Source organism: Urtica dioica, chromosome 7 (genome assembly GCF_054948205.1).
Source record: "Urtica dioica subsp. dioica isolate 48M chromosome 7, U.dioica_male_clone48M_v1_H2, whole genome shotgun sequence".
Classification (NCBI taxonomy): Eukaryota; Viridiplantae; Streptophyta; class Magnoliopsida; order Rosales; family Urticaceae; genus Urtica; species Urtica dioica.
In genome coordinates this window covers 41,787,184-41,801,041 of record NC_142762.1, presented here as the reverse complement: position 1 = coordinate 41,801,041, position 13,858 = coordinate 41,787,184, and the positions used below count along the sequence as shown (strand labels likewise).

The 13,858-nt window shown below is 38.0% G+C and overlaps 3 protein-coding genes across 3 annotated transcripts; 1 reads left to right on the top strand and 2 right to left on the bottom strand.

Moving 5' to 3' along the window:
* The first annotated feature begins 308 nt into the window (after positions 1-308).
* On the top strand, positions 309-2,502 carry LOC149391697 (uncharacterized). The gene is made up of 3 exons (XM_089620977.1): positions 309-540; positions 1,071-1,931; positions 2,012-2,502. Exons 1-3 carry the CDS (start codon positions 463-465, stop codon positions 2,495-2,497), a joined length of 1,425 nt encoding a protein of 474 aa, XP_089477103.1. The 5' UTR covers positions 309-462; the 3' UTR covers positions 2,498-2,502.
* Positions 2,503-5,959: 3,457 nt separating this feature from the next.
* On the bottom strand, positions 5,960-7,119 carry LOC149391696 (uncharacterized). The gene is made up of 2 exons (XM_089620042.1): positions 6,701-7,119; positions 5,960-6,626 (listed from the first exon to the last, which is right to left on the bottom strand). The coding sequence occupies exons 1-2, from the start codon at positions 7,102-7,104 to the stop codon at positions 5,960-5,962; spliced, it is 1,071 nt and encodes a 356-aa protein (XP_089476168.1). The 5' UTR covers positions 7,105-7,119.
* A 2,744-nt stretch (positions 7,120-9,863) lies between these two features.
* Positions 9,864-12,990, bottom strand: LOC149391695 (replication factor C subunit 3). The gene is made up of 9 exons (XM_089618618.1): positions 12,695-12,990; positions 12,232-12,448; positions 11,999-12,078; positions 11,746-11,905; positions 11,400-11,481; positions 10,668-10,797; positions 10,503-10,566; positions 10,356-10,424; positions 9,864-10,149 (listed from the first exon to the last, which is right to left on the bottom strand). Exons 1-9 carry the CDS (start codon positions 12,885-12,887, stop codon positions 10,050-10,052), a joined length of 1,095 nt encoding a protein of 364 aa, XP_089474744.1. The 5' UTR covers positions 12,888-12,990; the 3' UTR covers positions 9,864-10,049.
* Between the last annotated feature and the right edge of the window lie 868 nt (positions 12,991-13,858).

Genomic DNA, 13,858 nt, shown 5'->3' with positions numbered 1-13,858 from the left:
TCCATATGTTAATAATGTTAAGGTGAAAATATAAGATTAAATACAAGACAAAGTGCTTGGCTTCCAGCCAAGACCTAGGCCGTCTGTAACTGTAGAAGAGCATTTGTCATTTTTGTAAATCTTTTGTTTTTGTTTTACATTTTAATGATGGAAATAAGAAAATGAGAAATGGTATTCAATTTAAACAAGCTTATAGTTAATCACTAAGAAATTTCATTAAGTGGGCTTAAAAACCCATTAAATATCTCATTTAGACCCTAATATTGAAAAATATCCCAAAATGGACTTTTGTACCATAATCGGACAAAAATGCCCTTATAACTTATTTGAATCTCAACTCAGTCTCATTCCCCCCGAAAACAACTCATCTCTCTCTCGCTCACTAAAAAAAAAAACTCTACGATTGTGTACGAGTCGGTACGACGGCAGACGATCTTGTACGAGTCGGTACGATAGATAACGATGGCGTACGATGGAAATTCTTCGAGATCCGGCGGCGGTGATGCTCAGAAATCCCGACATCTCAAAACGTCGAAAAAGGTGAGTTTTTCAACTAATTTCTTGTTAAATCTCATAAAAAATAGTCAGAATAGGTATTAGGACTTAGGATTTATCTGATTTGTGGTTATTTGAGCTGTTTTTGATCGGATTTAGAAAGTTAGGGTTAAAAATTGGGGGCAGTGTACGATGATATTCATGCATCGTACGATGTCGTACGATGCTGTACGATGTCGTACGATGAAATGCATAGGTCTGTACGATGCGATACGATGGTGTACGATGGGTTTATGTTTTTTAAAAAAAAGTGTCGTACGATGCTGTACGATTCTGTACGATTATGTACGATGGTTTTTAAAAAAAATTAATTATTTTGTTTTACGATGCTGTACGATGATATACGATGCTATACGATGGTTTTTTAAAAAAATAAATTTTTGTCTTACGATGTTGTACGATGCTATACGATGATGTTTTTAAAAAATTTAATTTCTTGTTTTACGATGATATACGATACTGTACGATCCTGTACGATGTTTTTAATTTCTGACCTAATTTTGTTGTTTTTTTAGGACAATTTGAACTACATGTACAACGTCTCATTCCCGGGGCGTATCACGTACGGTGGGACGGGGATCTTGAAGCTTGTACGGAGTAGATTCGATGAGCTCGGGATAAAAGAAAGAATCCTCGGGACTCCGTTCGAGCAATTTTTTACGGAGAGCGAGCTTGGTTTCTCACCGGTGCTCGTACATACTCTCCTTCAGAAGAAGATCGAGGCGACGGTACGCGGCGAGATACATTTTGGTATCGGAGGCAAACGGGTACGATTTGGACGCCTCGAGTACGCACTCGTCTCGGGGATGACTTATGAAGACGGTCCGACCAAAGCCGAACAAGACGAGCGAAAGAACGATGGATTGATCACGGATCACTTGAACGGCGTTGCCGGAAGCAAGTTGAGCGCGTTGATCAACGCGTTCACCATATGTCGAAGCCCTGACGCTGCGTTCAAGCTCGGGCTGCTCGTATTCGTCTACGGGTATCTTCTGGGGCAGCCGGCCAACAAAGCCATCGAAGAAAGGTGGCAGAAATTTCTATACATCGTTCAAGACCTCCCATTCTTCTTCAAGATGCCTTGGGGAAATTTGAGTTGGGCAGAGACGTATTCCAGCTTGTCGGTGAACCTACGGCGTTATCACGAAACGCTGCAAAAGAAGTTGAAGGACAAGCCAGATGTGGCACAGAAAGAGGCCAAGTACACATTGACGGGTAATCTCCATACCCTTCATTACTGGGCGTACGAGGCTATCCCAGAGATCGGGATGAGGTTCGGGTCGAACCAGGGGATTCGTGTGCCCCGGATGCACTCGTGGTCTAGTAATGTGCTCATAATGGGCAAAGACATCGAGGCGGTCTTGAATAAAAAAACGGTAACTTTTTATTATTTATCGTTTATTAATGTATTTTACATTATTTTGGAATATTGGTAACGTTTATTAATGTATTGTAGGTGGGTGTTCTTCAAATGCTGAGACCAAGGGCACCAGAGAAAGAAATGTTCACTCTCCTCGAGACACAGACGAGCAAATGTCTGTATCCCATAGACGTCGAGGGCGAAGATGCGACAGAGCCGCGAGACATCGAAGAAGAAATAGATCGAGTCGCGACTGTTGCAGAAGATGCCATCGTCGGAGACTCCGACGACGAACACGTGTCAGACACTCCACGTGTTCGTCTTGCTAGTCCGACCACTCCCGCAATGGGATCGAGGCCTACAGCGACCTCTCGCGCCGACATTCCCGAGGCCTTTGTCATAACACGGGAAATGTGGGGAGAAATGCGAGCTTCCCAAGAACAACTGCGAGCATCTCAAGAACAACTGCTAGCATCCCAAAAACGAATGATTCAGTCACAAGGGATAGTCTTACGTTCTCTTGCCACGACCGGCCGTAGAGTTGAGCGCATGAGTGTTAGACAAGTTAGAGTTCAAATTTAATTTAACGTTTTAAAGTTGAGTTTAAATTTAATTTAACGTTTTAGAGTTAAGTTTAAATATAATTTAACGTTTTAAAGTAGAGTTTAAATTTAATTTAACGTTTTAAAGTTGAGTTTAAATTTAATTTAACGTTTTAGAGTTACGTTTAAATATAATTTAACGTTTTAGAGTTAAGTTTAAATATAATTTAACGTTTTAGACTTAAGTTTAAATTTTAGAGTTGAGTTTAAATTTTTTTGACAAGTTTAAATTTTGTGACATATTTTATTACTTTGACTTTCAGCTTTCTATGTGGAGGAGGCTGAACATTTTGTTCGAGGACGCAACGGGCTTGCCTGGGGGTGAAATTCCCACGACCCAAGATGATGGTCGTAAACGCCGGACCCCTCCTCCTCCTCCGGCGGCTAGTCAAAAGCCGGCGTCTCCATCGCATGAGGCAGAGCCGTCTTCTACGCATCGCGAGTCATCGAAGAAGTCAGAGCCGTCTTCTACACATCGCGAGTCATCGAAGAAGTCGAAGAAGCCATCTTCAACGCATCGCGAGTCGTCGAAGCGATCGGAGATCAGGCCGGTGACTTCTCCCAGGTTGTCGACGTCTTCGTCGAGTCCTCGTAGAGAAGACATTTCGGATAAGCTACGCCCGCTCACAACTCCTCTAAGGAAAAGACAGAAGGCACAGCTTACTCCGGCACGTCCAGATCGGCAAGTGCGACAGAAGACGTCGCGTTGGTCCGAATTCACTGATCCGACGAGGCCCAAGTATTTGGAAAAGCCGATCCCCAAGTTCAAGCCGTTGAAGGACGCGAAGCAAAAAGAGTTTGATAATTTCGTTAAGTGGTTGCGGATAAAAAAGTGGGACGGCAAATTCATGGAGTCTGTTCGACTGAAGACGTGCGACGCAGACACGATTTTCTTCGACACGATATTGACAGAAACCAAATGGCTACATGATTCGGTACGTTATTATATAATTTCACTTTTTCCAATCAATTTAAAATAACGCTATATGTTTGTAATGTCTCAGCATATTGATGCTATGATTCACATGGTTCGGGCTCGCCAACGAGGTCTCGACGGTTATCGGCAAGACGTCCGAATCATGGATTGTCGGTGGGTCCAGCACGTGTACGGCCGATTCAGAACGGAAGAAGCGAACATCAACAAGGCCATCGAACTGGGAGCAGAGCCCGAACCCGTGGACTGGGACATGAGGGCAACTATTAGCCCGATGACTGGGTATAGGGACGCCGATATTTTGCCTTGGGATGGTGCTCGAGAGATCATGTTCGTCGTGAACTTCCAGAACCTTCATTGGTTCACATTTCGGATCGACATCGAGGCCTGGACCATTACCGTCTTCGACTGCCAAAAGGATCTCATGCAGTCGTCGAGACATCAACAGGACTTCACTGAGCTGATGGAGGTACGTAAAATGTTATGTTATTCACAATTATTACCTTAGAGCAACAATTAATTAAATTATAAGGGTTACTTAACATTGTTAAAATGTTTATTATTCAGACTTGGAGTCGAGCATTTGCTAGGGTTGTGGCCATAGGTGGTTTCTTCAAGAACCATCCCCACTCTTACCGGGAAAGTGAACATGGTGAAATTAAGTTCACTGTGCCGACGTGGATCGTCGATGACAAGGTCCCACAATGTGCTTACAAGTAAACAATTATCTTTTTATTGACAAGTTATTTTACTAGTTATTTGAACTTTTTTTTGACAACTTTATCTAAACAATCATGTTTTTATTGACAAGTTATTTTAGAAGTTTTTTTTTTTTACAAGTTTTAATTGACAAGTTATTTTACTAGTTATTTGAACTTTTTTTTGACAACTTTCTCTAAACAATCATGTTTTTATTGACAAGTTAGTTTAGAAGTTTTTTTTTTTTTTTTACAAGTTTTAATTGACAAGTTATTTTACTAGTTATTTGAACTTTTTTTTGACAACTTTCTCTAAACAATCATGTTTTTATTGACAAGTTAGTTTAGAAGTTTTTTTTTTTTTTTTTACAAGTTTTAATTGACAAGTTATTTTACTAGTTATTTGAACTTTTTTTTGACAACTTTCTCTAAACAATCATGTTTTTATTGACAAGTTATTTTAGAAGTTTTTTTTTTTTTTTTACAAGTTTTAATGACAAGTTATTTTACTAGTTATTTGAACTTTTTTTTGACAACTTTCTCTAAACAATCATGTTTTTATTGACAAGTTAGTTTAGAAGTTTTTTTTTTTTTTTACAAGTTTTAATTGACAAGTTATTTTACTAGTTATTTGAACTTTTTTTTGACAACTTTCTCTAAACAATCATATTTTTATTGACAAGTTAGTTTAGAAGTTTTTTTTTTTTTTTTTTTACAAGTTTTAATTGACAAGTTATTTGAACTTTTTTTTGACAACTTTCTCTAAACAATCATGTTTTTATTGACAAGTTATTTTAGAAGTTTTTTTTTTTTTTTTTACAAGTTTTAATGACAAGTTATTTGAACTTTTTTTTGACAACTTTCTCTAAACAATCATGTTTTTATTGACAAGTTATTTTAGAAGTTTTTTTTTTTTTTTTTTTACAAGTTTTAATTGACAAGTTATTTTAGAAGTTTGTTCTTTTTTTCAAGTTATGTTTCAACTATTTGTGACAATTTCTTTTACTTATTCTTGTGTTGTAGCGGTGATTGCGGGATGTTCGCATTGAAGTATGTCGAGCACGTAGTACTGAACGAATCATTTGACACTCTTCAAAGTGAGAATATGAGAACGTTCAGGAAGAAATGGTGCGTGGACTTATTCTACAACCACCTTATCCCGTGATTTTGTATTTTCGGATGTTTATTTTTTATCTTTTTGGTTTTCTATGTAATAGTACCCTATAAACATATTATCGAGATGGTTTGTTGACTATTGTGTTTTTTATTGTACCTTATAAACATGTAATTCAATTAAAGAGATTCACAAAAAAAAACATCAAAAATTCACACATTCACAAAGGGTTTAGAACTCGAGACATTTATAAAGAACTAAAGTTGCATCTTGACGCCACTGACAAGCTTGCTTTTCCATCATAGCTTCATGTAGGATTAGGATATTGTGTAACTAACTTGTTCATTCTAGATTAGGATAGTTTGTTACAAATAATCAATATTCTAGTTTTTTTTTTAGATTCTAGCAAAAGTTTCCTTTTATTTAAAAAGAAAAATAGCTCACTAAGCTGAATTAAATTAAATTAACTAAAATAGTTAAATTCAGTTACTTCGAACTGGTGAGCTATTTTTTTAATAAAATGAAACTTTGCCAATTTTTAAAAGGATAGTGGTCTATTGAGCTACTAGCCTAATTGTCCCGTATAAAAAGGTCCATGAGACGGATGACACTCCATTAAACAAGATAAAAAGGTGACTCAAATAAACGTTAAAGTTTTAAACTTAAAAATATAAATAACACACAAAGTCTAAAGTTTTAATTCCTCCAAGTGCATGTTTTTCTGTTATGTCCCCTACCACCACATTTCCCGCATTTTCGCTGCACGACAATCTTTTCGCCTTGAGATGGGTATCGATTAATTCTTCTTCTTCCTTGTTTACTTTTCTTCGGTCGACCGGCTTGCTTCTTTTCAACGGGTTCCGAAACTTTCATGTTTTTTATCTCATCCGGGACATCCCATTGATCTTCATTGCCAACCGGATATATGGCTTCCTTGTACATCTCAATCCACGTCTCCTTCAAATAAAAGTCACTGCATAACGAGTACACGTCCACGCTTCGATGTTGGGCTGCTGCGATAGAATGCTCGCACGGGATATTCAATTGTTGTGGTAGTCCGCAAGTGCACGTCTTCGCCATAAGGTCTACATCGAAATCACCTCTTACGTCTTTGACATGACATTCATATAGACCAAGTCCGTACGCATTGACGAACTGTGCCTTATTATTTAGCTGTGCGAGATCATTTTGCCACGTTGGTGTCAATTTTGTGTTCAACTTGTTCGCTATCTCTTCTCGTTCAAAAAACCAAGTTTGGAGTGTGAATCGAATAAACTCGAGCAACGTCGTAATGGGAAACGTCCTCGCATTCCTTGTTTTGTTGTTGAAGCTTTCTGCGTTGTTGCTCGTCATTAGGTCGTACCTATATAAAACATACTTGATTTATATAATCAACGACATAAAAAATTCAGTACAAAAGAAGTTCTAGACTCTTACCGTTTTCCAGGAAAGAAAGCTCTGGCCCACCGATCGACACCAACTTCTTCAAGATACTTTGCCATCTCGACATCCTTACGTCTCAACTGTCTAAAATTAGCTTCGAATGCTGTTTTACTGAAGGCGTAAGCCGCATCGTAAAGTTCAAAGCGACAATGGTCTGTCTTGAACTTGTGTTGGACATTCAGTTGTAAATGATGGTAACATGCTCCGTGAGGGATACCAGGAAACACAACCTCGACACCATGTATGATGCTAACGTGGCGATCGGATATGAACGCCAAATTAGGTACGTCTTCACCGATAGCTTCTCGCAATCTTCTCAAAAACCAAATCCAAGAAGCATGACACTCGCTATCTACAACTCCGAATGCAAGTGGATATAATTGTGAATTCGCATCCATTGCAATTGCGCAAAGCAACTGTCCCCCGTATTTTGTCTTCAGAAATGCACCGTTCAATGCTATGACCGGCCGACATGCTTTGAAGCCTCTACGACACGCCCCAATGGAAAAGAAAGCATACTTGAATTTATCACCATCTCGCACAAAGTCTGTTAACGTCCCAGGATTCTTTTGCTTCAACATGTACAGCCAAGACGGTAACTTCTGGTACGATTGTTCCGGCGTACCCCGCACGTACCCAATAGCTTTCTCTCTGGATCTCCAAGCTTTCAAATACGATACGTTCACACCCCATCTTGTCTTCACTTCTTCCCTGACGTTATGCGCCGAATACTCCGCCATAGAGTTAATTGAGTACTTGTCTTTAAATACGTGACCGATGACCCATGGTGCCGCTCCTCGATGGCCCTCTGTTCGAACAACACGCCCACATGAGTGTTTACCCTCGTACGACGTAATCTCCCACATCTCAGACCACTGCACGACACCCCTCAACCTCCATGTGCATCTCTCGTTTTTGCATAGAACATACCATCTCTTTTTCGAAGAAGATTTCACTCTAAATTCGAAATTATGTTTCAACGCGTACAAGTGGATATGTTTCTTCAGTTCATGCTTGTTTTCAAATTGCTGCCCAATATATATTTCTTCTGAGCTACCTGTTACTTTCAAAGGTTAGTTAAACAATATGTGGTTTCATATTATACTTGAATCTCATTTGAATCCACTTAAATTACCTGTAGAAGAATGACTTGGATAATGACTCGGGTTTTCCTTCACAACATCATCGGCGCTGAACTCGGGTGCTTTCCATGAATAAGGAACGATAGGTGATCCGATCATCGGAGGCTCACGCTGACATTGACCCGATGGTTCACAATGACCCGTTGGTACCGTAAACGTTTCCACAAATTCTTCATATTCTTCGGGATTGGCAAATTCTTCAAATTCTTCACCTCTACCATTGTTATCTCTGTCATATCCATCACTATTCTCTTCATCACCATCGCAACCTTCGTTTTCATCACCTTCGCCACCTTCGTTTTCATCACCTTCGCCATTTTCGTATTCATCACCATTGTGTCCATCATATTCGTCACTGTTGTGATTACAATCTCTATCACGCCTGTATACTTCGTCACCGTTTCCGGCACCCTTGTACTCGTTAAACAAGTCATCGTCACAGCCACCGTCTTTGTTTTCAATTATAGGATCTTTTTGTCGATCCTCGATAACAAGAGTATTCCGTTTCTTCTTCGGTTCATTGCGAGACACCATTCCAACTTCCACATCTTTCCCTTTACATAGTCCTCGATACGCAATAGGTGCAATGACCTCGATCTGTTTCGGTACCAAACTTACACAGAGTGGAAATCTATTACGATATTTGTGCTTCATAAAATGCGAAACATCACCATTGTCCTTCAATACGGCAGGACCTACTGGAATTGTACCGACTTCGTATGGGACTTCGAGTTTTAAGTCGAACGCGAATCTGTCTAACTCGAACTTCTCGTATAAGAAATCTACTAACTCCGTGTACGTTACCTCTTTCGGAATTACGAATGCACGAAATTCTGCATTGGTGAAAACCCATTGGTGTCCTTCCTTCTCCCAAGTGCCGTTAATCATGACAAAAACTGCAAAAAACAGTCAAACTATGCAAAATAAGCTTTTATATCGTACATCATCGTACAACATCGTATACCATCGTACACCATCGTACATCATCGTACATCATCTTACAGAGAGGCATCGTACGGCATCGTACAGTATCGTACAACATCGTACAGAATCGTATAGAATCGTACAACATCGTATACCATCGTACATAACGCAATTTTTATTCTAAATTTCATCGTACAAAAATTTAAATTTCATCGTATATCATCGTATACCATCGTACAAACAAGTTAAACCCAGATTTTGGACTTTGTTTTCAGATCTGATCGATTTTTTTTTGCTACATTCTATCATATACAATCATAAACTTTGTAAAAATGATTAAGTTAGTAATCTTACCCATGATTCTTTTGAAACCCGCTTAAGTAGAGAGGATTTGAGTGGATTTGAAAGAGTTTGAGCGAGTGATAAAGTGAGAGTGAGAGGGAAAGGCTCGTTCAAATGAGCTGATATAGTCACAGGGGCATTTTTGTCCATTTTCGGTGCAAAAATCCATATTTAGATATTTTTAAACATTAAGGTCTAATCTTGATATTTAATGGCTTATTAAGCCCACTTAATGAAATTTCTCAGTGTCTTATAAAAATTGGGGTTTATATATATACTGTCCTAATCGCACAATTCAGCAGTTCCAAAATTTTAAGACCAGACCATACCATTAAATAAACCAAACCGTATTAACATAATTGATTAATCAAACCGTTGACGATTTTGAATATATATTACAAAATTTACGAGCGAATACCTAAAAACAGACTAAATTATCTTGAATATTAACATAAAAATTAACATGTTCAACCCAAATTAAATTATATTCGATAAAAAAAAATTAAAAGTTCCAATTTTTTTTATGTCAGACCAGAAACTATTTTTTGGTCCTAAATTTACCGGTGAAAGATTTAAAGAATGATTAACCATTTCCCCCACATACTACGATCTATGACACAATAGTAGAGCCGTAGAAACTAGAAAATAGCTTGCCCAAAATCAGCTATCCTAAGGAAGAAAAAAAGGGGGTTCTTCAAGCAGTGAACTTTTTTGAAATATTGCAGGCTATATAATACGTAAAGTATCCCTTTCAAACCGACCTTTTTTTTCACTACCTACCCCAACATCTTCTTCATCAGCACGTTGACATCAAAGATGAGTGTCCCAATAAAAAAATCGGAGATAACAACTCAGCTACACCATTAGCCTTAGAAAAAACTTGGAAAGGTGGAAAAAACAAATAACGTACGTAAATTAAACAATTTGACGACTAACTACTTTGCAGCAGCAACCAATGAAGCTCGAGTTTTTGTGAACGCGGCAATGAGTGATCCAAGTTGTATCTTGTCATTGCAACCAAAACTCAATCTATACCTGAAAATGGGAAAAATAAAATAAATATGAGGGAACAGTAAATGAAGCTTTGGAATATTGAATACAATCCTGTATGTACTGAACTAAGGTTATTGAATCACTTAAAAGAGCAGCAATGAGAAACATTTCATGGGATGGAGTGACTGGATTTATAGGCCAAGCTATGTAGAGTGAATAAGAATTATGAAAATAGCTTATCGCATTACTCTATATCTGCCAAATCATTAATCAACTGAACCCGAACATCTGATGGCATCTTTATCTTGAAGACAAACCTGTTAAAACAACATGGCAAAATAATCATGTCAAGAGAAAAACAAGGAGGATAAAGCCACTTAAGGCATAAGACTTACATCGTCACTTCTCTGACAATGTCTACGAGAGCAAACCCTTTCCTTGCGTTCATATCAGATATTCCTGTGACGATGACAGTACAAAATCAATGCGAGGGGAAAACTACAGAGAACATTATAACTAGGTAATTAGAAAATTAACCATTAACCAAAGTTGTTATTTACTCTTAAAGCTCTCTGCAAAAGGTTCATTCAAAAGCCAGTAACATATTTGCTCTATGTCTTTGGGTAATGGATTCCCAGTGCAAAGGTATACTTCCTCTTCTGCTATCTTTTGTGAAGCCATATGTGTTGACTGTGTACAATAAAAAAAAAAGTCAGCATTATCACGTGATAAATTCAGCATTCAGAGTTTTCCACCGATACTTTCCTCCATTAAGTTCATTTTAAAAATACCTTTTTGGCGCATAATAGTCCCTAAACTTTTGTGATTAGCTATTTTAGTCACTAACCTTTTTTTGGAGCATTTTAGTTACCAACCTATTGATTTAGTAGCTCTATTGGTCCTTTTTGAAAGAAAAAAAAAAGTTTTTCAATAAAAAAATTAACACCTAAACTACTCAAACATATTTACTAACTAAATATCTTGATAATATTTGAGGCCAAAATGCTCCAAAGAAAGGATAGCACAATCATAAAAGTTCAGGGATTATGACTAGAAACTGGACCATTAAGTTATGACTTCTGAATTGGCAGTTTAATTTCCCTCTTCCCTACCTACTTTAGCAAAGTCATTACAAGGGAGGTTGTGTTTGACTCGCTGATAATTTCAGTGTTCCATTGCATCAATAAGTTTCTAAATTGTACTCTAAGAAGCTGATATATAAACCAGTGGCATTAATTATGGAAGAGAAGAAAACAACGGAAACATTAATCAGGAAAAGATATGTAGAATACCTGTAAGATATTCAAAGCCTTTCTCATGTCGCCATTGCTGAGCCGTACAAGAGCTCCCAAACCACTCTCGGACACATCAAGCCTGCAACAGTAAAAATTGTCAAGACATGAGATTCTTCAGTTTTTAAAAGATTGACATCAAGTTCATTCAGTAGCAAATCTAACAAAATAGATTTTGAAGAGATGAACATGCATCTTCCTGAATCTGTTGTACATACAAGAGGATTTTCCCAGACAAAGTGCACTTTACAAATTTAAAAAAAATGCAAGTCTTAAATGCCTTTTAAATATTATTACAAATACTCTAGTCAAACCAAACGCAACATTTGCTATTATTAATGCTTACCCTTCAGATTTGATGACATGTTTGAGTCGCTCGGAGACGTGTATGGAATCAAGGGGAGCAAATCTAAAACGAGTACATCTCGATTGCAGTGCTGGAATAATCTTGTTAACGTTATTGCAGATAAGAGCAAATCTTGTATTCTTTGTGTATTTCTCTATCACTGCACCACAAACATATATTTAGGACAGAACATAAAAGATTTGAAGACCTTCTACAAAGTTGAAAAGACTAAATTAAAAACAGTTTACAATACCTCTTCGCAGAGCAAACTGTGCATCCTTTGTCATGGCATCTGCTTCATCAAGCAAAATCAACTTCACCGATGACTTTGGGCTGTCAAAAACCTACTTATTAAAAATCCTTTGTACTCCATAGTGATTCTCCGTCATCATAAAAAAAAAAAGTTGCAACGGATATAGAGAAAAAGTCGAAAAACAAAACAAAAAGAGTATTATCATCAACGGAACATTGAAATGAAATAAATACCCGAATGAGAAGCTTTGAGTGCTCGCGAAATCTTGGATCTGTTGTCGCACGACATCGATTCCCCTATCATCAGACGCATTCAGCTCCAGAATCATGTTGTGGTATTGTGCCCCATACAGCTTTCGAGCCACCGCGAGAATGGTCGAAGTTTTCCCAGTTCCGGGTGGGCCGTACAGCAAAAGATGAGGCAGTCTGTTCTCTCCAGTCAACCTATCAACTGTTCGTTCATTCATTCGAAACACAATTTTGAGAAACAACCTAAATCTGGCATTCCCCAAAATCGAATTTCTCGGGAAACAAGCAGACCGAAGCGCAATCAACTTAAAACAAACCAAACAGGAAATCTGAAGGAGAGGCCGAACGAAAACTCCGTAACGCAAAAACCCTAAAACTCTATCGACAACCAAACGGAAACTCAGAAGCAAAGTCCGAAATACTAATATAGAGAGGAAATAGAACTAACTGGTGTCGACGATGTCTCGGTGAGCTGCGACGTCGGCTAGGGACTGAGGGCGATACTTCTCGACCCACGGCGTGGCTTTACCGTCGGAGTTCGAGACGGCGACGATTTTACCCTTCTCGCCGAGGCCGGCGGACCCACCGGCGTTACCGTTTTCGTCTTCGTCGATGTCCATGAGAGAGATCACTTCGGTCATGGTTGCTACGGTGATCGTGGAATTAGGTTCTCCGTCGTCGCGATTTCTAGGGTTTTGTGTGTGCTAGAGAGAGAGAGAGAGAGAGAGATGAGCTGTGGCGCCAAAACCTAAATCGAAGCGGGAAATGGGTTTCTCTACGTTTCGTAACGTTTCTTGTAGGTCCCACATTTAGGATTTTTTTCTCTTTATTTATTTATTTTTTTTTTTTTCACTACTCTTGTCTCTTGTGTTAATAAAACAATAATTGGAAAAGTCTACCATCCGGGAAAAAGGTTTCCCATTGCCAGCTTTCAAACTTTTATTCAAAACTTGAAAGTTCAATTCAAATATCCAATAAATCATATCCATCAGATACGAAAGACTACAATCTAATGGCTCACATTTTTTCTTCTAGTGTCTTTTGTACAACAGATTTTTAATCACTAAATTACAAAATATTCTCAACTCTAATATTACAAAAAAAAAAATAAAGAAAAAAACAAAAAAAAAAATGATCAAGCGGCTATATAGCCAAATAGAACTTAAGCTTTTGCAAAATAATCATAGTTTGCCAACTATAAACAAACTAGCCCAAGTAAGATTAATCTAGGCTGGATTAACTTTAATCCCAACGAACTATAAAGACAGAATGTAAGTTTTATGAAGGCTGGATTAAAATTTAATCTCAATTCTCAATTGGCTATTTTGCTATACCTAATGAAACTATGGCTATTTTGCAAAAGTCATAGTTTGAATTGGCTATTTCATATCATTTTTCCAAATAAAAGCTCTTAATCCCTTCCTATGGCCTCTCACTCTCGAACATGGATTAAAAGCTCGTGCGAGATGAGAGTATCTCACGCGAGATCTCGCGTTTTTAAGAAACGCGAGAGGGATAGATGAATATCTCGTGAAGTGTATTAAATCTAGCGAAATCTCGCCATATTTATCGCGTCTCCCTCGATCTCGCGCGAGATCTTCATTTGTTGTCC

What these genes read in the sequence shown, in the direction of transcription:
- LOC149391697 (XM_089620977.1), top strand. Translation starts at nt 463, where the DNA reads ATGGCGTACGATGGAAATTCTTCGAGATCCGGCGGCGGTGATGCTCAG. An exon ending in ATCTCAAAACGTCGAAAAAG is followed by an intron (nt 541 to 1,070) that starts GTGAGTTTTTCA and finishes TTGTTTTTTTAG; the next exon opens with GACAATTTGAACTACATGTA. An exon ending in CGGTCTTGAATAAAAAAACG is followed by an intron (nt 1,932 to 2,011) that starts GTAACTTTTTAT and finishes AATGTATTGTAG; the next exon opens with GTGGGTGTTCTTCAAATGCT.
- LOC149391696 (XM_089620042.1), bottom strand. Translation starts at nt 7,104, where the DNA reads ATGGATGCGAATTCACAATTATATCCACTTGCATTCGGAGTTGTAGAT. An exon ending in GCTTTCTTTCCTGGAAAACG is followed by an intron (nt 6,627 to 6,700) that starts GTAAGAGTCTAG and finishes TGTTTTATATAG; the next exon opens with GTACGACCTAATGACGAGCA.
- LOC149391695 (XM_089618618.1), bottom strand. Translation starts at nt 12,887, where the DNA reads ATGACCGAAGTGATCTCTCTCATGGACATCGACGAAGACGAAAACGGT. An exon ending in ACTCAAAGCTTCTCATTCGG is followed by an intron (nt 12,079 to 12,231) that starts GTATTTATTTCA and finishes GGTTTTTGACAG; the next exon opens with CCCAAAGTCATCGGTGAAGT. An exon ending in AGGCTTTGAATATCTTACAG is followed by an intron (nt 10,798 to 11,399) that starts GTATTCTACATA and finishes TATTGTACACAG; the next exon opens with TCAACACATATGGCTTCACA.